At 45.0% G+C, this 24,614-nt stretch overlaps 1 protein-coding gene across 3 annotated transcripts in view; it reads right to left on the reverse strand.

The window, feature by feature from the left end:
* The window catches only part of FRMD5 (FERM domain containing 5), a 550,452-nt gene that overhangs the window by 49,034 nt on the left and 476,804 nt on the right, over window positions 1-24,614 (reverse strand). For all 3 annotated transcript variants that reach the window (XM_086957901.1, XM_086957902.1, XM_086957903.1), the window contains 2 exons: window positions 8,944-9,012; window positions 4,099-4,205 (listed from right to left, as the gene is read on the reverse strand). In XM_086957901.1, the coding sequence (XP_086814027.1) occupies window positions 4,099-4,205; window positions 8,944-9,012 (176 nt within the window). The remainder of the gene's footprint in view (window positions 1-4,098; window positions 4,206-8,943; window positions 9,013-24,614) is intronic.

The following is a 24,614-nucleotide window of genomic DNA, read 5'->3' on the forward strand; positions in this document are numbered from 1 at the left end:
GCGAGCCCGGGACTGGCACAGTCTCTGGTGGCAGAGGAGTTGGCGCATACTACCTCACTCCAGAGGATGCGGAAGGCCAGAGGTAGCAGGGGACTCTCTCTGCTCGCTTGGCCCGCCAGAGTCGAGCACAAACTCATTTCTTCATGAACGCTCCCTTTAAAGTACAATCTTATGCAGAGGGCACCCAACCTTACATCCTCATATCCAACTTCCTTAGAAGCATCCATGTTCTACAATAACTAGTTCAAATCATCAAGAACTGGATATGACAGAGCCGTCTTCAAGTGAATAGATCAAAACTGTGTTGATCTTTTTACGGAAGGAGAGCCCTGGAAAACCTGAAATTTTTAGGTCGAGCCTAGCGCAGCATGCATGCGCTGCCCTAGGAAATCGGCCTCTTGGAATCACTTCAGCTTTTCTACAAGCTCCTACAAGCTCGTGCGTGTGGTGCTCACAATCTATTGGCCTTTGCGTCTGGCTTTAGCACATAATTGGCCAAAGGGGTGTGGATGTCTCAGATTTTCGTGAAATGTTTACTCCCAGAGCATTTTGCTCTCAGGAGCCAGCAGTGGCTCGCAGGGGCCATTAGTTTTGGGTCAGGTTTCATTTCCAGACTTTGCTGCTTTCATTAGAAGGCACGTCCTCTCCATCCCACCTCTACAAGAGTGCGCATCGCTTTAACTTTCGCCTCTGCGATTGTCATTATTTATTTCTACTATTTTATTTGTTATGTACATTTAAAGATCTATTTATGTAACCGGCTCTTGCCCCCTTTTTCAAATAAACTTCAAAACAAGTCTTCCCTCCGACATAATGTACGCAATCCTGGAATTTCCCTTCACGCGGTGTTGAAAAAAAGCAACCAAGTGAACGCTTCTAGTCACAGGCTACATGCTGGTGCCCAGACCGTGCTATAGCGTTGGGGCTTTGTGCCGCTTACACTGCCTCTAATTGTATTGTGTTTGTGAGTTACGCTCTTCCTTGGCCCGGCCTACCCTAGACAAACGTTGCGTTTGTTTTGCCCTTTCCCATGACCCGGCCATTCAGCGGCAGGGAGCCAGCATACTGTAAATTATCCGGCACACAATGGCAGCCGCCATGACAGAGCGCTTTGAGCAATCATTTCATGCAAGCAGCGTGATGGCTGCGAGTTAAGTGTTGAAAAATTCCTTTTAGTGTGAGGGCAGTTTTTTGCTGAGGGAGACACACTGAGCACTGCCCCCCCATGAGTGAAAGAATGAATGTGTGTGAATTCTTGTCCATCGTTGGCTGGATTGAAGCCAAACCTGAACAAAAGACACTACTGCTAGTGTTCACCATTAATATGGCGCCCACCACGGCCTGACTTGTCACTAGGAACTTAAATAATAGGTTAAATTATCACCAAATTCATTGGTACTCTTTTTTACAACTGAGAAGATGAAAAGCGGAGTTAAGTCCGGCAAGAAGTTGAAGCTATTGTGCACCAGTTAATAACAGTTCTTCACAGCATAAATTCAGTGCACTGGGGCTACCCAAATGTATTGACGTCATTGGAAGGAGTTGTCATGCAAATAAATGTGTCGTTAACACTGTGGCACATTCTTCCAGCAGCATCAGTTTCCAGAAACAACCTCGCCTTCAAAGATTCTCTGTAACCTTACCCGAAGTTAAAAAAATATTGCAAGCCCTGAAATCATGTCCAGGGAAATGCTGCTGACGTCAGCGAGCCCTCCAAATCCACATGGCTCAAGGGAGCCAGGGCACATAAGAGCGGTGGGCACACACCAATGTCTCGATGATGCATGGAAAGAAGCCTGAAAATGCCAGTCCAGGATCAGCTTATGGCCAGCCTCTCCCTATAGAATCACATTTTGAAAGAGGACCTGCAAGATCTAACAAGCTTTTCCAATGGAATAGGTCTCGCATTCACGCAAATTTGAGCTATTGGCATTGTAAATGACAACGCCTTTTATTTATGTTTTGGGTTTTAAAACATAAATAAAAGGCATTGCCATTTACAATATTAATAGCTTAAACTCTCACAAAAGTGAGACCTATTGCATTGCAAATACTTGTTGTATTTGCAACTACTACTGGAACACAGCCTAACATTTTAATATTTTAATGGCCTCATTGTGAGTCTGTCAGCTAGCGCCTTCTACAGGCTGCTAAAGGATGGTGTCAGACCAATAATGGTTTTGAGAAGGAAAGATCACTCCCTACCATACAAGAAAGGCACGGCCCTGACTGCCAGTCAAGGATCAGAAACATTATACAACGGCTTGCTGGAATCATAGGTTTTCTATCAGTTGGTCCCACACTTTCTTGTTCAACAAGACTCACTAGACTCTGGAACATACTCTCAAAAGCTATTCGTCAGAGCCAGACATGGTTTTCTGTACACAGGTGCAGGATTAAATCTAGGGGAAGTAGTCTTCTCTGTAGCATGCCCGTTTTGTGGAACTCCAGGGAATTACCCACTTTACCTTGATTTGCTATTAGATGTTTCTAATTTTTTTGGATGAATTCCATAATTGTGCAGTTTTTACAGAGAGCAAGTTGGTCAACCTGTGTTGGAAATGGCCCTTTTTGCAGGGTTATCCCTAAACATTTTGCTTTTTTCTCCTATTTTTTCCTGACCTGTTTGTGTGGGTTTTAGGACTCTGGGCACTTTACCACTGCTAATCAGTGCTAAAGTGCATATGCTCTCTGTGTAAACTGTGTTATGGAGTGGTATTTCCATGATTGGCCTATTTGATTTATGTGTCAGTCCCTAGTAAAGTGCACTACGAGAGCCAGGGCCTATAGATTAAATGCTGTCGGTGGGCTGCAGCACTGGATTGTGCCACCCATGCAAACAGTCCGTAAAGTGTACCTCTGGCCTGCCATTGCAGAGCCTATGTGCAGCCTGGGGCTGCCATGTCAACTTGGCAAGTTCACACGCTTGCAAGTCCCTAAACATTCCCTTTTGTACATGTGAGTCGCCCCTTAGGTAGGCTGAAGGGCCCCCATGAGTTGGGTCCATTGTATGTGAAAGGTAGGACTTGCCCTGGTGTGTGTGGCATGTCCTGATAGTGAATTGCAGCCTACTTCGTTTTTCACTATTGCAAGGATACCTGTTCCCCATAGGCCAGAATGGGCAGTTTGATTATTACATCCTATAATCCTAACTGACTCAGAACATGGTAGAAATTCGAGTTCAGTATTCCTGAACTCAGAAGGATAGCCCGTAGACTATATATGACTCATGCCTGTATATTGTGCCTGATTTTGATTGTTTGGCTCTTCCAGCCTTCGAGTGGCACTAGCCTACCAGAAACATCTATTGATTTCCTAAAGTGTCTTGGATCTTTTAAAGAAGATGAATTATCATCTCGCAGATACAGTCCTGTAATGCTACATGTGCCTCATGTTAATCTCCTGCATACCACTTGTTTCATGATCGAACTTCTCACTGTATGTTGCACGTTCTCCAGGCTTATCTTGTTTTGTTCCTGCTTACCTGGGACATACATTATACCTTCTCAGCACCTGACTCCCCACGTGTCATGGCCACTCACCATAGCTCTACGTTGCCTAAGTCAAACCCCCACATCACATGATGCTAACCAGAGGTTTTCTTTCTCTACTCACTGTGCTTCATATTCCCCTGGATCACCCCTGCTTCTTGCTCTCATGGCACCTTGTTCCTGCTAATCCTTCCTTCAGCCTGTCCCACTCACCTCTGCTTCACTGCGCCCTGCTCATCATGCTTCATATTTTCCCTACTTTTTTCCCACTTCACATTGTTTCTGCTCTTTCTGTTCACTTTTTTTTGCCGTTTTCTGCTTTAATCCTTTCTTCACTTTATTTCTATTCATGCCTACTTAGTGTTCTTACCACTCCCACTCTGGTTCTTGTTCTCCCTACCCATCCCTTGCTACTTTTCCTCTCTACTTACCCGCTGATTTCTGTTCTACCTACTCACCTTTGCTTCACAATCCTATTAGTTATCCACTGCTATATACTGTTCCTACACATTCTCTGCTACTTTATCTCCCAACTCACCATCTGTTTCATATTCTCCATACTCACTTCTTTGATGCTCTCCCTGCTTGCCAAGCCACCATCACTTACCTTCCATGATAGAGATATGCACTGCTCGCCGGCGTGTCCGTGGCACACTGGTCAGCCTTGGACCATGCGTGATGGAGGGGCAGCTTCTGCTTGGCACCAGCCCAGCTCTGAGCAAAGAGGAGAAAATATATGGTAGGTCTGGGAAATTCAAGGGAGAAAGAGAACAGGAACGAGTAGAGGGCACCATAAACAAGACGCTAAAGTAAGGAATATTGGACGGAAAGAGGAGTAGCAGGAAGTGGTACAAAAGAGACAAGCGAGCATCGGAAGGCAAACATGAGGAAAGATGCAAGGAGAAGAAGAGGAATAGTGAAGTGGAGAGTTTGTAGGGAGATTGCATGCAGAAAACAAAGAGAACATAGATGCAAACAGGAAAGGTTTAGAGAGAAAAGGATGAAATAACAGAGTGGTGGAATGAATGGTTGAGATAACCTCAGCCAATGGTGACTGCCTGGGCCGCATTCCAGTCCATCATTGTTCATCACCCATTATGTCACTTGAGACAGAGACCAACCGTACGCATATTAGCTTTTGGCCAGCTCCAATAGGAATAGTCTAGCCCTAATGCCAGGCCACACCCCCTCCAGGTGGGAAAACAAGGTACCCTAGCCTGTTTTCAGTCTACGTAAGCCTAATCAGTGAGATATGTACTGAGTTACTGTCAGTGGCTGAGATTAATTCAAGCACTCACTTTCATCATTTTGTGTTCTTCTTTTGTTTTCTATGCCACTGCTCCCCTGCTCAATATGATATTGGACTAAAGCTGCACCTCAGTGCCCGACATTGGTATTAGACTACTTGTGGTCTTGTCTGGATTGTATCTGGCTGCACATTGTTGGCTGGACAGTTAATATTAAGACTAAGACGTGTTTCATATCACTGGCCTGTATCTAGAGTAGCATACTGGGAAAACAGTAGACAGAAATGTGGCATGGTTAATTACCAGTGGCTGAGAGCAATGCTAGCATTCCATTTTTCATTTTCTTTCCCTTTTGGAAGGATAGGCGACACCAGTGGGAGAAAAGTATTCTAGTGGTAGGAGTAGGAGCAATTGGTGGAATCTCATCAAGGGAGACAGAGACTCCGAGTTTGTGGGTGTCTGACTAAGAGAAAATAAAAAACACTGAGTCCAGTGCTGTGGCAGTTACTCTGTGGAGAAGCGTTCCCTGGTACTGCTGTGGTACTGATGCAGGGTGCATGTCACGTGACTTCTGTGAAGTTAGTAATGAGTTTTGAAGAGCACACCGTTTAAAACACACCACCAGTCTACTGTTAGATTGTCCTTCTTCCCCATGATTTAAATTATGAGTGATCACCATCGTGCTTACCAGGGGAGCCGGGACGATCAGTTTTCACACTTTGAAAATGTACTCATTCATTCATCGATGGGCCATATTAGTAATTGGACCTCTGTGCCATGATTTCCCTTATTTGAGTATCTCCTTTTGAAGTTCACAAGGTCATTAACGCTAAAAATAGGAGCATAGCAGGCAAGGTGCCAGGCCAGATGGGGTCCCAGTGAACCTTTTTTAATCAAACCCCTCCTTATGGGCACCTTTACTAACGTGTTTAGATCCTTAGTGCATTGGTCGATTCCGGAGTCCTGGAAGTCCGCTATCAAAGTCCCTACTTTTTGAAAAGAGGACTGGTCGCAGACGACCTGCTACCGTCCGATCTCTTTGACGCTTGCGCTAATATTTTAGGTCAAATTTTATTGTCACACCTCGAAGACTTTGCTTTTGCAAATAACATCTTATCAGATGCCCAATTTGGTTTTAGACACGGTGTCGGGACAATCGAGAAATATCTAAATCTTTATTTAATCTGGGGTAAGTATGTATAGGCTAAGAAAGGCTCTTTGCACGTTGCTTTTTTCGATTTATCCAGTGCCTTCGATCTTATCAATTACATGAAGCTGTGGAATTTAATGACTTATAGGCACTTATTATGCTTCTACACCAGGATCTTATTGTTAGTGTCAGATATGGTTCTTCAGGCGAATGCTCTCCCAACATAAGATCGACTAGGGGTGTTAGGTAGGGGTGCATCTTGGCCCCTTTTCTCTTTCTGCTATATATCAACAGCATTTGTAACCATTTAGTAGAACACAGCAAAGAGGTACCTCGTATGGGCCAAAAATCCATTTCCCTTTTATTACACGCAGATGGCGCTGTTCTGATCACGTATAGCACAAATAGCCTTCAGTCCCTTTTAGAATTGTTTCTAGCACTTAAGGAAGACCTGGATCTTAAAGTAAATTTCTCAAAGTGGTATGTAATGACATGCCCCTGCCCCAGCACTAACTCAAAGTCTTTTAATATGGAGAACTCTGTCTTATCAAAGGTAAAAAAAAATTATCTAGGGAACTTGTTTAACCAGTCACTGAGCTGGACCCCGCTTTTAACAATTAGATGTCAGGCTTTTAACCAGAACATTAAAGCCATTTTTAGATTTGCCCGTAAGCTCCAAAGTAAACCAATTCTAGAAATGCTGACCCTATACAGGAGCAAGTGCATCTCAGCGGGGTATATGGCACTGGCCTCTGGGGGTACAATAAGGTGGATATTCTACAACGCACAGGAAATATATTTTTGGGTAGACTACTATCAGTACCAGGGGATACAGCTACCTTAAATATGCCATGAAGAGTTCTGGATGCTTACCTGAAAAATCATATTGGATTAGCCCCTTTATTATTGTGGGTTAACAAATGGTCATCCCCAGAAGCTGGTCTGATTAGACCTTGCATCTCAGACTGCATTTCATTAGATGGGGTGGATCAGATACAATGGTTAAGGTATTTGAAGGTCACATTTGATAGATTGTTCCTCTTCAATCTTTATAAATTCCCCCAAACAATCTGCCCCAATCATAAACTACGTGTTAACCCCTTCGAGGCTAATGACGAGCTGGGCTCGTCATGGCGCTTACCTGCCGTGCGCGGATGACAAGGCCAGCTCGTCATAAAACAATGAAGAATAATAAAACCCAGCGCAGGACGGGAAAACGCCTAGCAGCCATGGGGTTAAAGAACCGGTTTTAAAGCATTGTATGAATGAACGTTTGACAGCTGCTCAGGCCAAATAATCAATTGTAAACTATGCAACAGCTTCAACAACTGGTGGTTTAGAGCCTTATTTGAGGTGATGCATTTTCCCTACATATCGTCACTGGCTAACTTTGTTTAGACTATTATGCACTTTGCACTTTAAATTTGCTTTTCCATTCCCGGGGGCTCAGCAGCAGGATATATCTTGTTGAGTGTGCAACAACTTCTCAATCTAAAGCACAGTTTATTTATTTTTGTTTTGCCAATTGTATCAAGATCCAAGACACCGTTTTTTTCTCCAATGCTGGCCAGGGCCATAGTGAGGCGGCATAACGATGGTTTACTTTTCATACAGTCTTTAGGTTCACTTGAAATCTGTTTTGCCGTTTTAAATTTTATAAAATCAGTGTTTTACATAAGGAAGAAATATGAATTTTAAGGGCTATTTTTTAAATGTTTCAGTCTATCTAACCGGGCTCTTTTAAATATTGTATCTCAGAATTGCCATTTAAAAATTGGGAATTGTCTATGATTTGTACCAGTCGAAATGTTCAACCAATGTCTTTTTATTTTATGTATGCTTTTATAGCCTTTGACCGATTAAAGTTAACTTTGACTGACTGACTGATGAAACAGGGGCAGACAGATACAAAGTGCATGAATACTGAAAAGACGCACTTTGCCTAGCAAAAATTTGAATTCTGACAGTTCACTTGGGTGCTGAGAGGGTTTCAGTTCATAACAAAGGTGAGTATTGGCTCCGTATTTCAATGCAAGCAAACCTAGGTACATTTTCAAGAGAGAATAGTGCACATCCCTGTGCCTTCAAGGGACACCCTTTGGGTGCCACTTCATGTGTGCTGCACAATGATTGCACCTTCCAAAGATCTCTTTGCCCTGCCTCTGTATCTGTACCATGCATGGGTTCAAGGACGAAGACGTTCCTTCGTTTTCATGAGGCCACACCCCCATATAAATGCGGGAACAAAAGAAGGGAATGCTCCACTGGGATTGCACAGGCTCAATAATTGGCTGCATGATTCATATTTGAGAAGAGGTGGACCAAGCACCTGCGGCCCTTCTGTAATGCCTAAGTGCCCCAACAGTACATAAATTAGCACAAATACCTATTGTCCTAGGGGCACTTAAGTAGTATGGCCTTAGGGTCCATATTGCAGTATTATGGTACATGGTTCTGGTTTTTGCCACGCTGGTACTCTCAGCGCATAAGAAACCATGTGCCATATTACAAAAATAAAATGAGCTGTACCAAGTGCAGGTGTGAAATCTACCAGGGACAGCACAACACTGAAAGGTGCAGCAGTGGTTTGAATCAACAGGTCTGCCTTTCAACGCAATAAAAACAGATACCTTTTACAGATGGGGCAGTTATCCCTATATGTGTTTAGCAGTGTGACTACACCCACTTGCACTTGCACCCACTTGGACTCAGGATCCCTTGTACCCTCTCCTACAGACCACATTAAGTGGGGTTCACTGAATGTGCATCGCTTCCTATGTAGCACCCATTCAGGGTCACCTGCTGCCTTGCTTGCCTCTGTGCCTGCATCTGCAACACAGCACAGGGGTAAATGCATGCCCTTATTTGCATACAGCACCACCCCCAAGCAAATTGTTAACGCCCCCCTAGGGAACAGCCTCATAAAATGTGCACTGGTACAACTTATAATACAGTGGCACAAAAAAAAAACGGTTCAAAAGTCTCAGGTGTCCAACCAGGGGTCTGCGTTTGGTGGGATGTTCTAACAAGTGATGAATACTTGAGGCTTGCTTACCTGTGGATTTCAGGCGGCTCTCTCTTAATTTTGGCACTCGACTCCATGACTTCCTTGGCAACACGGCCGCTAATGGCGAAAGAGAACAAAACAATAAAAAATTGCATTCAGTCATCAGAAAGAAGCAGAATGGCAGCACACTCTAGGACTAAAACCTGTGCAACTGGGATCAATTTACCATACCACTTAGAGAGCTTTCTAAAGTCATAGCCTTTAAGGCTCCCAAGACTATAAGGATCACTCTAGGCTGACTGCGCAGCCTGTGATACGTGGCTACTGTAGTCACCTGAATGCTTGCGCTAGCTGCTAATTGCGCTATTTTGCACAAATATATTGCCAAAACAGTTTTTTAGGAATTGTTTTTGACTTTGATAAAATTGCACTGATTCACTGATGTTAAATTGTTAAATTTACCGGCCGGAGACCAGCGGTGCCGTCTGTCAGAGTGAGCCCACCATCTTGAGGGTTAGGGGTCTATCTTTTCACCTCCCTAGACTAACTTAAAAATAAAAAAAATAAAAAAATAAAAAATAAAAAGAATCACGCTGGGCCGACCGCGCACCGGGCGCGCTGAAGCCGCGCCAAATGCAAGACCATCTGCGCCCGGAACGCGCCCAGCGGAAGGACCCCTGGTCGATTTCCCATTCATAAATATAACCAACAGCAACTCTATGACATGCAGATTGGTGAGTGCTCGGCATGTAACAGTTGGCAGGGGGGGACAAGACCGGACTCCTACAAATGCCCTTTGTTTGTCTGTACGGGATAAAAGGAATGATCCATTCATAACAGACGTAGGGAGCAAAGATTCCTCTAAAGATAACAAAGCTCAGGATCACCGACAAGCTCCCTTACACAGACCAGGTGGTAATAGCGGACAGAAAAAGGAAAAGAAAACTGTGACACAAGTACAAGCTCTGTCATGCATACCATTGAATACACGTTCACTCGTGAAACATAAATATCAACTAGAATGCCTCCTTCAATTAGCTAATACAGATATTATTTTGTTAACTTCCCCCAGGTTAAGCAATGGTGTAACACGATAGGACAGAAGGAAGAGGTGGGGGTATAGCCCTGATCTACTGAGAGAATCTAAAGTTGCGCCATGACGTTACGATGTTGATTCCAGTAGAGGCGCTTTTATTTTCACTTAAAATCAATGATTCCTTTACATTTCAAGGGTTACTTGTCTACAGGCCCTTGGGACCCAGAATGGCGTTTTCGCAAGCCCTTTTATACTTCCTAGAATAAAGCTCGGATTCAGACTTTTTTAATATTTTGGGAGATTTTAACTATCATCTTGAATTAGAGACTAACCCAGACACATTAAGACTTGTGGATAACTTAGCAGCATATGGGCTCTCCCAAATAATACTGGAACCCACACATTCAGCATGTCAAACCCTGGCTGGTATTTTCACAAACTAACCAGACATAATCGTAACAAAGACAGTACCTCTACCCTGGACTGACCATAGAGCTATTTATTTTGACGTGACTAACAAAACACCTACATTATCTCAACCCTTTCCTGCTATAAAACAAAGGGTCCAGAAATGGAATAGGGTAAAAAAGGATGATCTGGAACAGGCGCTGATTTCGGGCCCGCCAGTATTAGATAGTGATATCGATATAGCAGCCAACCAATTTGACAATTGGATTAGAACAGCTGCATACGGTACTGCTCCTGGAACTAGCAAAACTACTACAAGAGCAACCGTAACAGCACCCTGGTACAGTCCTGAGCTAAATATAATAAAAATGAAATGTAGAGGGTCAGAACGGACCAGGAGGACAGACTATAGTATGGAGCACAAGATAGCTTATCATCAATGCCTTGATGAATATAGCAAGCTATTGTTAAAGCTAAAAGGGCATACTTTACTACTAAAATAGGAGAGGCAACACACTCCTCAAAGGAACTTTTTTAAACTGTGTACACACTTGCTAAACCACAACATACAGCTAAGTTCAGACCAGATCAAGCTTTCTGCGATGTGATGGCCAAATTCTTCCAAAGTAAAGTACAAGTGATCTATGATGACCTTTTAAACTCAGCCACTAGTATGCCAGGTAATACCCCATTAAATATAAATGTATGGGCAGTAACTGGCAAACTTTCACGTTTCAGGGCACTTACTGTGGAGGAGGTCCATGACCTCCTGATATCCACAAAATCTGGCTCCCCAAACGTTCCGTGCCCCCCAGCAGTTATCAACCTGGTACCTAAGACTGTTAGTACCCATCTCACTCCTCTCTTGAACCAAGTTCTAGAAACGGGCAAATATCCCAATGTCTGGAAAAAGGCCTGCGTAAGGCCAATTCTTAAAAAGCCAGACTTGGACCAGTCAGAACCAAAAAACTATTGGCCAATTTCCTGACTACCTCTACCAGCTAAAATTCTGGAAAGAGCCGTAAATAGGGAGCTAATACACTACCTAGAAGGCAATTCTCTGCTGGACTCCACACAACATGGCTTTAGGCCCTGTCATTCGACAAAAACAGCGTTAGTGTTAGCCACAGAGGGGATCCGGAGAATAGTGGACCGGAGTGGCAGAGTGATCCTGGTTCTACTAGATCTCTCAGCTTCATTTGACACCGTAAACCACAAGGTGTTGGTGCAGCGGCTGAGATGTGGGGGTGGAGGATACTGCGCTAACCCTCCTCTCTTCGTTTATAGAAAACAGGGAACAAAACATACACAGGGAGAACATAACAACTGGAACCTTTCAACTCCCATGTGCTGTTCCACAAGGATCTGCTCTGTCACCAACCCTTTTCAACATCTATGTGTCCTCACTGGCTAACTTTTTCCTTGATTATGCATCCGACGACTCACAGCTCACCATCTTGGTTTCCGAACCATTAGAGCCAGTAGCTATCAGTTTTCATGCATGTCTGAAAGATATCATGAGCTGGATGAGCTTAAACTTTTTGAAAATAAATACGGACAAAACCGAGGTCTTGGAATTTGGCAAAGGACTATCACTATGGAACACTAACTCGTGGCCCATAGAGGCGGGAGTCAGTCCTACCCCGGTTACCAAAGTTAAAAACTTGGGGGATGATCCTTGACAAACAGCTCAATCTGTCGGCCCATGTCAATCAACTAACCTCCTCCTGCTTTTTCCTCTTAAAAACCTTGAGGAAAATCTTCCCGTTCATCACATATGAACTCCAAAAGACAGTTGTAGTTGCACTCTTCAGATTACTGCAACGCACTCTTCATGAGAATCGATAAGGCACAGGATAGGAAGTTACAATCACTGCAAAATGCCGCTGCCAGATTGCTCATGAACATCCCTAAAGGCCGTCCCACCTCAGAGGCCATTAGAGCACTACAATGGCTCCCTGTCCATTAAAGAGCCAATTTTAAGTCTCTTTGTTTAGTGTATAAGGCCCTCTATGGAGGAATCTCCGGGGAGGTACAGAAACTTTTCACCAGGTATTCTCCAGTAAAAACTCTCAGATCCTCTACAGAGGGCCTTGTTTGTGTTCCATAAACACGCACGGTAAGATGGGAGGGCCGCACACTGTCTTTCTGTACGGCAAAACTCTGGAATCAGATGCCATCCACCTTGCGCCTTCAACCAAATCGGATGAGGTTTAGGAAAGAACTAAAAACTTGGCTGTTTGCTAAAACCTAAACATCTAGAGTCAGGTCGCTCCAGTCACCTATGTATGACAGTTAGCGCCAAGACGCCTCGGCAATTGCTGCGCTCTATAAATAACAATTCAAATCAAATCAATTCAAATAGAGAACTTAACGTGCCATCACTATAAACTTCAGTGAAAGAGGCAATACATTGTCTTGGTTGTCTTCCAGTGCATAGGCAATTATGTTGACCAGATTTAGAAATCACCCTCCATATTTCTCATTAGCAGCAACTAAATCTTGGAACGCCCTTTGGGTTACCTTTCGAAAGCAAACTTCCCTAACTTGCTTTAGAAAGGGGTTAAAAACCTTTCTTTTTTATCCAATAGCGCACGCTCTCAATAATTTCATCCACTTTAAAGTACCAAGAAACCAATTTCAGTGAACGTTGTTCTATATAAATACTCTGACTGGCTGACAACAAGTCTAAAGGGAAGACTCCTACAGAGGGTCATGCAGTCTGACAATAATCCCACTCTATTACTTCCCAGGGCACTAGAGGGATTATGCTTAAAGAAAGCTGCAGTCACATAATGTACCTGCTTGAGGTCCTTGCATGAGCCCAGAGTGACATTGGCAGAACTGTGTAGTCATGGAAATGATTACACTGTTGTGAGAAAGTAACTTCCTAGGCAATGATTTAAACCACAAGTGAAATAAAACAGAGAGTAACAGACAGGAAAATCATGTAAAAAATATTGTATGTTTAATTATTAAAACAAGAGCATAAAAACAAAAACGACATTAATTATACATTCAATAATTGAGAATACTCATTTAGTTGTTATTTGTTTAAAAATATACACAACTGTATATAGGTGGCAATCTATAATGTATAATTAATGTCGTTTTTGTTTTTATGCTCTTGTTTTAATAATTAAACATACAATATTTTGTACATGATTTTCCTGCATATTACTCTCTGTTTTATTTCACTTGTGGTTTAAATCATTGCCTAGGAAGTTACTTTCTCACATTATATTTCCCTGTCCTAGGAATTGAGATATATTAATTTCTCAGGGGGTCCTTGTTTTTTGCAAATATAATGATTACACTGTTGTCATTGGGTCAACCCAGAAGGAGGTCACCTTCTTACAGTTGTGCAGCCATAGATATTGTGATCCGTTGAATAGCTGCTGGCTGCAGCACCTGCTGAGGCTCCGCGATCGGGCCGGCATCCTACACGGTTCCTACCCGGTTCCCGTGGTCGCCTAAAGCCGCACACACCGGAATCTGTGATCGGAACTTACCCGGCATCCGGAGTGATCCTGCAGTCCCCGGCAATCTGCAATTCAGCCACAGAAAAGACATTAACTCAACCGGAGATGCGCACCGGGTCTCAAGATGGCTCCGGCGATCCCTTGACTCCGTGCCTGCAGCCTCACTCGGACATCGGGGGCTCCGTACCTACCAGCTGCCATCTCTGCGAAGACCACGAGACCGGTGGGGGGGCGCTACCAGACGGCCCTTCTGCGACGGACCCATCTACGTTGGTGATACAAGGTCCCGGTTAGGCGCAAACCCTCCATTTTGACTGAGACAAACTGCTGCCCTCCCGAGCAGAGTCTAGGTCCATGCGAACAACACAGCGGCACCACAACATAAGGGAGCGCCTGCTCACAGACGCCAAGACCTGGGGGCCCGCCAGCGCTCATCGTGCCACCAACATCCTCCCGGGGGACTCTGAAAAAATCGGCCTGCCTGACCCCAAGATGGCGCCCGTGGAGCGCCGCGAGTGAAGAAGCGGATGCTGCAGCCCCCAGGGAGCACTAACGAAACGGCTGTCTGAAGGTGAGCCGGGCCCGTCAATATCCCCTCTGCAGTGCTTCCTTGGTTGGGCGGCCCTGGCGAGACCTCACTAATGAACTGCATACCCCCTCCTCTGAATGCAACAGGAATTGCCAGACCTTAACATGGAGGGGTGACAGCTCTCCCTGCTTCATATATCGGACTACCCTCACCACTGGGACACAGAGCCGGGCCCCTGCACTGCCTACAAGCTACACGTTACTTGGGGGCCCTGGTTCCCCACCCCCCCCCCCCTCCATCCAGGGCACGCTACTTCGGAGGACCTGGGTGCTGCGGCGAACTTACCCTGAGCAGCGTGCTGACAACCCGAGCCACAAGATAGACTGGTGTGCACCATTCAGCCCCTCACTCCATCTACCTGAAAAGGAAACCCGCTGGGTGGCACATTCCTCACTGCATCTGACGCCGCGCAGTATCCCCCGTGATTGTCACCATGGGGAAACCTAAGGTGACACAGACACCCACTGTGCCGGAAACTGCTCCAGAAAATATGCCCCACACGCGGGCATGGTCGCAAACTAATGTGTCGCAGGCTGACCCAACTGTATTGGCCAAACTGGACTAAGCCACGCCCACTGCGACGCCACGCCCACCCCAAGGACTACAAAAACGCTAGAAACGAAGCGTTCGCCATTATTTGTATTCATCCTCTGAGGCGGAAGCCGGAGGACTGTGCTGACCAAATTGAATTTTAAAAACCTGTACTAGTGCCTAATTTGTGTATTTTAAAACGAGGAGCTCACCTGTTTAAGCGCTCACACCACGCGCTGACACAGCCCTCCTCCCTCTTCCCTGAGACAGCGGTCCGCGCTGAGACAGGGAACGCCCAAGGCCTAAGCCACGCCCACTGCGAGGCCACGCCCACCCCAAGGACTACAAATGTGCCGGCCATACCAGCGCAGCGGACGAGCGCAGCGGGAGCGCCGTTTGCGCGCTGAAGGCACGCATAGGGCAAGCCCGTCTGCGCCCGTCCGCGCACGGCCGGGCCCAGGGCCAGAACCCCGGCCTAAAGCAGCCAACCCAAAGGTAAGCTACTCACGTAGAGAGCTACTAAGCCTTAGACCCCCCACCTCTTCCTGTGATTACATCCATGATCTAAATGGACCTTTCACTAGCTGCTCTCTATGTAAGCCAGCCCAGCTCACTCTCCCTATAAAACCTAACAAACCCGCCTCCCTCAAACTTGCCTCACTGAACTGTCGCTCACTTCCTAAACACGCGACACAGATTAACCATCTCATAGAAGACCTGGAGATAGATATCCTTTTCCTCACGGAAACGTGGCTCGGCCCACATTCCCAATCAGACATTGCACTAGCAACCCCTCCGGGCTACTGTATTCAGTCCCTACACCGTCCCTTAGGCAGAGGTGGTGGTGTCGCCATTATTCACCGAGAACATCTCCACTGTAAAACCTGCGATGCGCAGATTACCGACTCAGAAAGTCTTCATTTCACCATCAAACTAAACCCAACCAATTCACTAACAGGATTACTTGTGTACCGTCCCCCCGGCCTCCCAGGTCCCTTCGCTAGTTCCCTTCTAGACTCAGTCACAACCCAGGCTCATTCCCTATCAAACTATATGATAGTAGGTGACCTGAACATCCATCTGGAAGACCCGGTAGACTCGGTAGCGAATGACCTGATCTTAGATCTAGCGGCACTCGACATCCGCCTACTTAACTCCGGTGCCACCCACATCAAGGGTCATCTATTGGACCCGGTGTTCACTAGCTCTTCCTCGATGCAAGCGAAGGAGGCCCTTCCCCTTCCCTGGACAGACCACTTCCTAGTCCCCTTCCAACTACCTGGAACTTTCAGGAAACACCAAAAACCTCCCACCTACAGCAAGGACAGGACCTGGTCCAGACTCCCCACGGAAGAATGGGCTAAGACCCTTGAAAGAACCACTCCTGCACACGCAGAAGACCCGGCTACCGCAGACAAAAAATTCAGAGACTGGATCACCTCCTCCCTGGACTTAGTACTCCCACTTAGAACTAGAGAAGACAAAAACGGCAAACCTGGCTCAGCTCCATGGTACACCGCGGACCTCAGAATACTTCGCAAAAATTGCAAACAAGCCGAACGACTCTGGAGGAAAAACTGGCAACATGCCAACAAAGAAGCTTACCAGACCACAGTTAAACTCTATAAAGAGGCCATCAGACAAGCTAAAGCCTCATACTATGATACGCGGATACAAGAATCATCCAACTCAGCCAGAGAATCCTTCTTAATCGTAAAGGAGCTGCTCAAAGTCCCCATCACTCCCCCCTTCACCACCCCTAAAGTTGACAGAAGTAATGAGCTAGCGAATTACTTTAATGACAAAATCACCCGCATCCTGACCTCTCTCCCACCCCCCGGTCCCCCCAGCCACACGGAAAGCCATTTATCCCCCGACCAGGCCGAAAGTAACTTACGCCCCATACTACCGACATTCCGGCCAGTAACCTGCCTAGAGGTCGAACGAACCTTAACGAAAATGAAAAGTGGGTCACCTTTGGATCCAGCACCAATCAGGTTCCTCAAAACCGTAGCCTCAGTCATCGTACCCACTGTCACGGATCTTATCAACAGCTCGCTCGCCCACGGATCTGTCCCCGACAGCTGGAAGAGTGCGGTGGTGAAAGCACTTCAAAAAAAACCTCAGCTAGACCCAGCAGACTTGTCTAACTACAGACCAATATCTCTACTTCCTGGTATCAGCAAAGTAACTGAGAAATTGGTAAACACACAATTGTCACAGTTCCTTGAAGCCAACAACTTGCTTAGACAATCCCAAACTGGATTCCGCCCAGGCCATGGAACAGACACCGCACTTCTTGCAGTCATTGAGGAAGCAAGGCGCATACTGGATTCAGGAGGATCAGTGGCAGTGATCCTCCTGGATCTAAGCGCAGCCTTCGACACAGTCAACCACCGTGTCCTTCTGCATAGACTGGCGGATGCAGGACTTACCGGGACAGCAATCAACTGGATTGAATCCTTCCTTACAGGGCGCACTTTCCAAGTGTGGGACGACAATCATCACTCATTCACTCTCCCACTCACAAGCAGCGTCCCTCAGGGCTCCTCCCTGAGCCCGACGCTTTTTAATGTCTACATGGCCCCTCTTGAGGACGTGGTAACACCATTTAACATAAAAATGGTAAGCTATGCTGACGATACTCAGTTGGTCGTCTCCCTGTCCCAGTTGATCGACCATCCAGAAAACCTGACCAACTGCCTTACAGGAATTCACAACTGGATGAATAACTCATCATTAAAACTAAATGGGACAAAGACGGAGGTGATGCTCCTAGGAAAACAATGGACGACCATCCCTCCAGCACTCTGGCCCGATGTGTTCGGGGAAATCCCCCCCCCCCGAAACGTGAAATTAAGACACTCGGTGTGTGGCTCGAACCAGAGCTTACTATGAAAACACAAGCAACCAAAACCTCGGGCACCTGCTTCGGGCTCATGCGCACGACCCGCAAGATCCTGCCCTTACTGCCACCTACTTCTAGGAAACTACTCATTCAGGGACTAGTACTGTCCCGCCTGGACTACAGCAATCTGGTTTATCTGGGAGCCCCTGAGGCCACCCTAACGAAACTCCAGCGGACACAAAATGCGGCGGCACGCCTGCTCACTAACATCCCCTCCAGAATGTCCGCCAAGCCGGCCCTCAAAGCTCTGCACTGGCTCCCTGTGCGCCAAAGGGTGCAATTCAAAGCGATGTGTACGACACAAAAGCTGATCAACGGATCTGGCCAGGCGATCCTCAGCAAAATGATCACCCCCTATACAGCAACCAGATCCCTACGATCCCAGAATGAGAACCTAGCTAGCATTCCTAGATTCGAAAGAACCCGCACAGGAGGACGACAATTCTCCGTTCAAGCAGCTACGGGATGGAACGCTCTTCCCCGCTCCCTCAGACTTGAACCTAACTACCTAGCATTCCGCAAGAAATTAAAGACTCATCTGTTTCCTAAATGAAGTCCCCTTGACTGTCTCCCCTCCCTCTCCTCCCCCTCAACAGGATCACAAATCTTTTAGCGCGGGGATGCCCTTGGGTCACCAGGCACTTTAGAAATCGTTATTAAATTAAATTAAATTAAATAGTGCGCGTTAGCTCCAATACTCTCTCTGTAACCCCAGTATTGTCCACTAAAGACGGCGGCACACTTAGTAAGCAAGATACCAATCCTGTCCACTTGAACTTAGCATCGAGGGATATCAGCCAGTGACAGAATTTTGGTCTTAGAAGACAGAATTTGACACAAGCAGCACTGATAAATTCATGTTTTGTGCTGGGGACATCCCCTTTCTTCTCAGTATGTACTAATCTTGAATTTGCTTGGCAGGAGCATCTGACATTCAGTCTATTCCTGGGTTCCGGTCACCCTTGGTGTTTCTTCCTACCCCGGGTATCCAGGAGAAATATGCGATCCTTTGGAACGGGTATTCTGGAATGAACAGTGTCCTGCTGGGTCTTGGCATCCATTGGTTGCAAATGATTTTTCACTCCTTCGTAGTCTGTTGTACATCTCAAATCTACATATAAGTATTAAAGATTATTCCGTTTCTCATCGAAGGGCATTTTATTTCTATGTAACTACCAGAAGCAAATTCAGAATTGTTCCACAAGACAAAGTGCGCTTGAATAAAATGAGAACATAATTATGTTCTGCATCAAGCTTTTCACAAATCTTCCCCTTTCCGGGTATACAGCGAAAGCAGGAGAGTTTAGTTTCCAAAGGCCCTGGATCATGGCGCTCCAAAATCATACAGCTCCCTTCTAAAATAAAATGTGTGCTCTCAATAGAGTCAAGTCCATTAGTTCATTACAGCCCTTTAACTGTGCTACTCCCAGTTTAAGCATAATGGCAACAAGTGGTTTGGACCTAGCTAGCTGGACGGGACCGTAATAAACTAAGAGAAAAGGTGTCCTGGCCGTCACATTCAAATGCTGATAAACTAATTTAACAGACTAAAGGCTATTAATTCAATTGATATAGGCTTGAAGCATATATTTGCTACTTCATTCTATGCACTTTACTCCACATATAAAAATAGGTCAGGTAAGTGCGGATATGTTTTAGTCAAGAACAAATTATACATATTAAGGCAAAAAATGAAACAAAAACAAACAGATTTTGGGATGAAATAATGTGATGTAACAAACAATACATGAGGAGTGATACATAACAATTAGCTAAACATAATATCACTAGTCTTAGTTCATAAAAGGAGCAGCTACTAGGACATCCTTTACCATCCACATTGTGTAACCAATTTAAGAAGCTGCTACCCAAAAGGAATAGAAACATTAGCCCCAGTAGTGAGACCATTCAAAAAACATTTCTACTGGGGTAAACTTAATTAAATGCCAAAGTCCCTGTGTCGTGTAATGCCGATGCATTTCGATTCCGAAGGTGGTTGCGGGATTCTCTTCAGGGCGCGGAATGGTTTATCTGTTGAATAGAGAAATAAATGTGCACGTTGCAGCCGAAAAGAGGCAAGTTAAAATGTAGATGGCACTATTTGCGCCGGTCGGACAGTGCTTTTACTAAAGATATTGGAATGCTTGCTGCCGGTTAGTTGAAAGCCCAGTTGGGCTTCGGAAGGGTGATTTTCGCCATGCCGGCGATATTTTCGTTAATGCCATACCCTGGTCTTGCTACCTCTAACACTACCAGGTGTGGAAAACCTGAGGCCCCGTGTAAACATCAACTGTGTACCACAAGGTATCACTGTGTGCTAGATCCTTACAGAAGTTCATATAAATTCACAGAGCCTTGCATAGGACATTACTCATCCACCTAAAAAACAGGTTGAGGTGCTGGAAAGAATTAACTTTGACTTGCATTTTATTCTATAGCCCTGATGTTGATCCATTAATTTGAAGTGAATATCTGTTTGAATATTGTTGTTTTATGATTATTACAGGGTAAAACTGTATCTTGCTTCACAACCAATGCCGCAGTGTTGTCTTCTGACTAGCACAAACATAAGGGAACCAAGAAGCTCTAAAAGTTCTATTGTGCAAACAGATTAACACCTGTGCAAGCTGGATTCTGATGGAGCCTGGCAATACAACCTTTAGAACTACCTAAGTCTTCCTGGGTGCTACAGACCAGCAAACACTTGACAGCTAATTAGAAATATGTATTTAAAAAAATACATTTATATTCAGTCTGGGGTGGTTACAACTTTTTGACATTAGAGGAAATTCTAAGCTTCGACCTGAGAAGAATTTAACAAAATTTCATTTGCATATGTGCCACAACTTATATGGGAGTAATAAAGTCAAACCAATTCAGTGCATGTCAGAGTTCAATTAGATAAAACTGGCCACACTTTGGCCCAGATGGAAACACTTCTCTTGTAATATGGTTGAGAAATGCCCTCTCACTTAGTGCTTCTGATGAGATTCTGAGCAGCAGGGGGCAGATGTATCATCCGTTTTTTTTGTCGCAAACGCTGCGATTCGGAAAATAGCAGCGTTTGCGACAAAAAAACGGGAATCGGAATGTATCATTCAAAAAGCCTCGCAATATTAAGGAATCGCTAATTTAGCGATTCCTTAATATTGCGAGGCTTTTAAGAAATAGCAAATTGCGATTTTAGATTTGAAATGTATCAAGCATTTCAGTGTTGCGATTTTTGACTAAGAATTCGCAAATTACCATCAACTTGTAGTTGGTGGTAACTTGCGAATTCTTTTCAAAAAGCACTTTTTTTAAATTCTAAAGGTGCCATATGACGCTCTTACATGCCCTTAGGGCATGTATGTGCGCTATATGCGTACACATATCAAATTCAGGGGTGCAGCAGGGTGTCCTTAAGACACCCTTGCACCCTTGAAATTATTCTCAATTTGCGATTAGCTAATTGCTAATCGCAAATTGAGTATAATTTTACATTCATTCCTATGGGCCTCCTGGCCCATAGAAATGAATGGGAAATTATTCCTTAATTGCGATTAGCAATTTGCTAATCGCAATTAAGGAATTCTAAGGAATCGCTAATTAATAGCGAAATTCTACATACATACCATTTTGCACTTCTCAAATAGAGATTCCTTAACAATCGCTATTTGAGAAGTGCAAAATGGTATCTTGATACATCTGCCCCCAGGTATTTAATTCTTTGTTTTTGAAAAGTTTAAAGAAAAATAATGATGTCGTAAGCAATAACATAATGCCCATATTTCAAGAGAGTATGTTGAGCCTACAACATGGAAAAGAAAAAAGTTACTGTTATCTGTAACAAAGGTTTTGCAGCTTGAATCTCTTATAGTGTAAAATTATGTCCATGGCCGTGTGACTCATAATAATGTTTTCGTTCTGCAGCTTGAGAGAGGTTGTGAAGTGCGAGTAGAAGCGAACACATTTTTAGGTCTCGCCTCTCAATGCGCATGCGCATTGACGCGGCCCAGCGGAATGTGCGGCTCTTGCGCCACTATTGTTTTTGCAGACAGTTCTGCTTAGTTTCTTTTAGCAATCAGCTGCCTACACGCGGGAACATAGAGCACCCCCTACACACACACACTGAGGAGAAACGAGCATACAAGTCCCAGAATTCAGAGCTCTATCGATCGGAAAAAAACAGGACGGACTAGTGGCCCATGACGCAAAGCCTGTTGGGAACCATGTCAAATTTTAAGAAGAATGAGGCCGAAGAGTACCGCAGGAGCAGATTTCACACCCGGAAGTAATGCTCTTTAGGCGCACACCTGTTTGCAAGATCACATCTTGGCCACACTAAGATGCGCCCTGGCGCTGCCTTGAAAATCAGAACGTGCACTGTGTTTTGGATACATTTGGCAATGTAAACTGAGTTACCACCTGGATCAACACAAGCTTAGAGGCCAAGAGACCCCACTCCGCCTCATGTGTGATGTACAGCTGCCCTGGGTTGCCACTCAGCATGTTGAATTCTCGTACTTGAAGTTTTGCGTTTAACGTCATGCAGCGTGAATTCGCGGTCGCTGTACCTTTTCTTCTTACCTTTTCCTCCATCCCTACAAACTAGCGTTCACACGAACCCTGTTCTCAGAACTGTTGCTGGTCTGTGTCCACCCAGGCAGCCCAGGCCACCCCATGCGCTCCATAACAGCCCGGTTCACTCTTGTTCTGGCCCGTCACTCATCGGCTCCTCTCGGTGCTTGATTTTGAACACACCCGCCTCCCCTTTCAAGACGCCGGGACGCAATATTTCTTTCGATTAAAAGTGCCAGTGTCTCGTCAAACAGTTCCTAGGCGCAACAGGCATCTGGGGAGGGGCGTTACTTTCGTTTCACAGTTTGCTGTCACCTGACATCCTCAGAGGTCGAGAGGGGACACATGGAGCGCGATATTCGTTGGTTCCCCCCTCCCTGCCTCCAATCAGTGGTTAATCCCTCGGCTTCCTGCCAGCCCCCTCCTCCCAGGAACAAGGAGCAGGTGAGGGACTCCGGTCCAAGCCAGGAGGGCTCGCACAGTGTGGACGACCCTTGTTTTCTTTCTTTTTAGGTCTCAGGTAAACCGCAGATGTGGCCTAACGACCAGAGCTGCCATCTAAGTCACGTAAATACAAAACATGTTGCATTACAAATGTTTTGTATGTTTCACATTCGCGAAAGTTATAACTATTGGCATTGTAAATGGCAAAGCTATCAATTTAGCTATTTTAAAAACCAACACATAAATAAAATATTTGTCATTTACAAGACCAATAGCTCCAACGTTCCTAATGCGAGACCTATTGCATTTCCAATGCTTGTTTACTACTGTCTGGCACACTGCTTCTTCTACCAACTGGATACCCACACTAAGGAAAATGTATTGAATATAAATACGTCAGTATAGGGCACTCTTACTGTGAAAGCTAAAGATGGTAGAGTGTGACCTCTGAACCATGTGAAACAGAACTTAATTGTCTCCACAATCCATCTGAAGAATGCTCCTTTTTACGGGTTTCCCTACCATAGATGGAGCATGCGACACAAAGTTTTTTGTCATGCATGTTTCATATTATCCCAAAATTGCACTAATGCCCTTGCAATATCCAGAGTATGTGACGCCGTTTCTGTTGCAGATTTGGGGTTTGGGAAAAATCCATTATTATTAACATTTAACAAGCATACAATGCTTCCCTTCTACAATATATAATTATATATAATGTTGTTTAACAGCCATTGACAGTATTTCACTCACCTTTGTAGAGAAATGATCCATACTATGAAGCCAATTTTAAAGTAGCAGTTTAAAAAAGCTTAGTGCTTGAGGACAAGAGGAAGTAACACCAACCTATTTAATAGAGTTTAAATTCCAGTGAGGCATACAATGAGGTGCATATATTTGCATTACACCCTCTAGAAAAGCCCGAATCACTGCTACGCTGTAGAGTATGTTTCTGTTCACTCTTCCTGCAGGCAGAGATGGCAGATGTGCTCTTCGAGAAGCTTAGCCCTAACGCTTGTCAAGTAAATGTAGTACACATTGCTTGTATTGAGTTAGACTAAGCCTGCTGCTTATGTTTTTGACACAACTTCCTCTTTTCGGACGAATACTCGCTTGTTTCTTACTTGCAAGCCTCTAAGTATACTCATGTTTTTTGTGGTATTTTTAAATGCTCATTTTCTACGACCTCATGAGCCAAGCTGCTAAGTTTAGAGAAAGCAGCTATAAGTGTCTGACTTCCTTCCGCTTCAGTGTTAATTCCCTTGATGGGGATGAGGATAAGTGAATGTGAAAAAGTCCATGCTGGGCTTCCCCACTGTTCAAAAATGTCAACAACAAATAACTTGCAATCTCTACAAGGCGATCAAGCGGGACCTACAGAAACCGCTAGACCGCTTGAAAGCGCGAAGGGGGGAGGACCTGGGAAGACAGATCCCTGAGACAGTTCGGGAAACTATGTGGAGAGACCCCTCAAAGCATCCAGAAACGCGTGGTTCAAACTAATAAACTACTACGTGCTCCACAGAGCATATCTTAGCCCGATTCGAATAAGACGATACTGTGGAGTAGAAAGGGCAGCAAGCCCCAGGTGTGGGGAGAGTGAAGCCCATATTCTGCACATGTTCTGGAATTGCCCTACTCTGCGTGCATTTTGGGAGGAGGGATGACACACAATAGGAGACGTTATAGACAAAGAAATGCCGCAAACCCCAGACCATTTCCTACTAGGATGGTTCCCGCATGCGGCCAAAAATAAAAAAC

This window comes from Lissotriton vulgaris, chromosome 2_1 (genome assembly GCF_964263255.1).
Source record: "Lissotriton vulgaris chromosome 2_1, aLisVul1.2, whole genome shotgun sequence".
Classification (NCBI taxonomy): Eukaryota; Metazoa; Chordata; class Amphibia; order Caudata; family Salamandridae; genus Lissotriton; species Lissotriton vulgaris.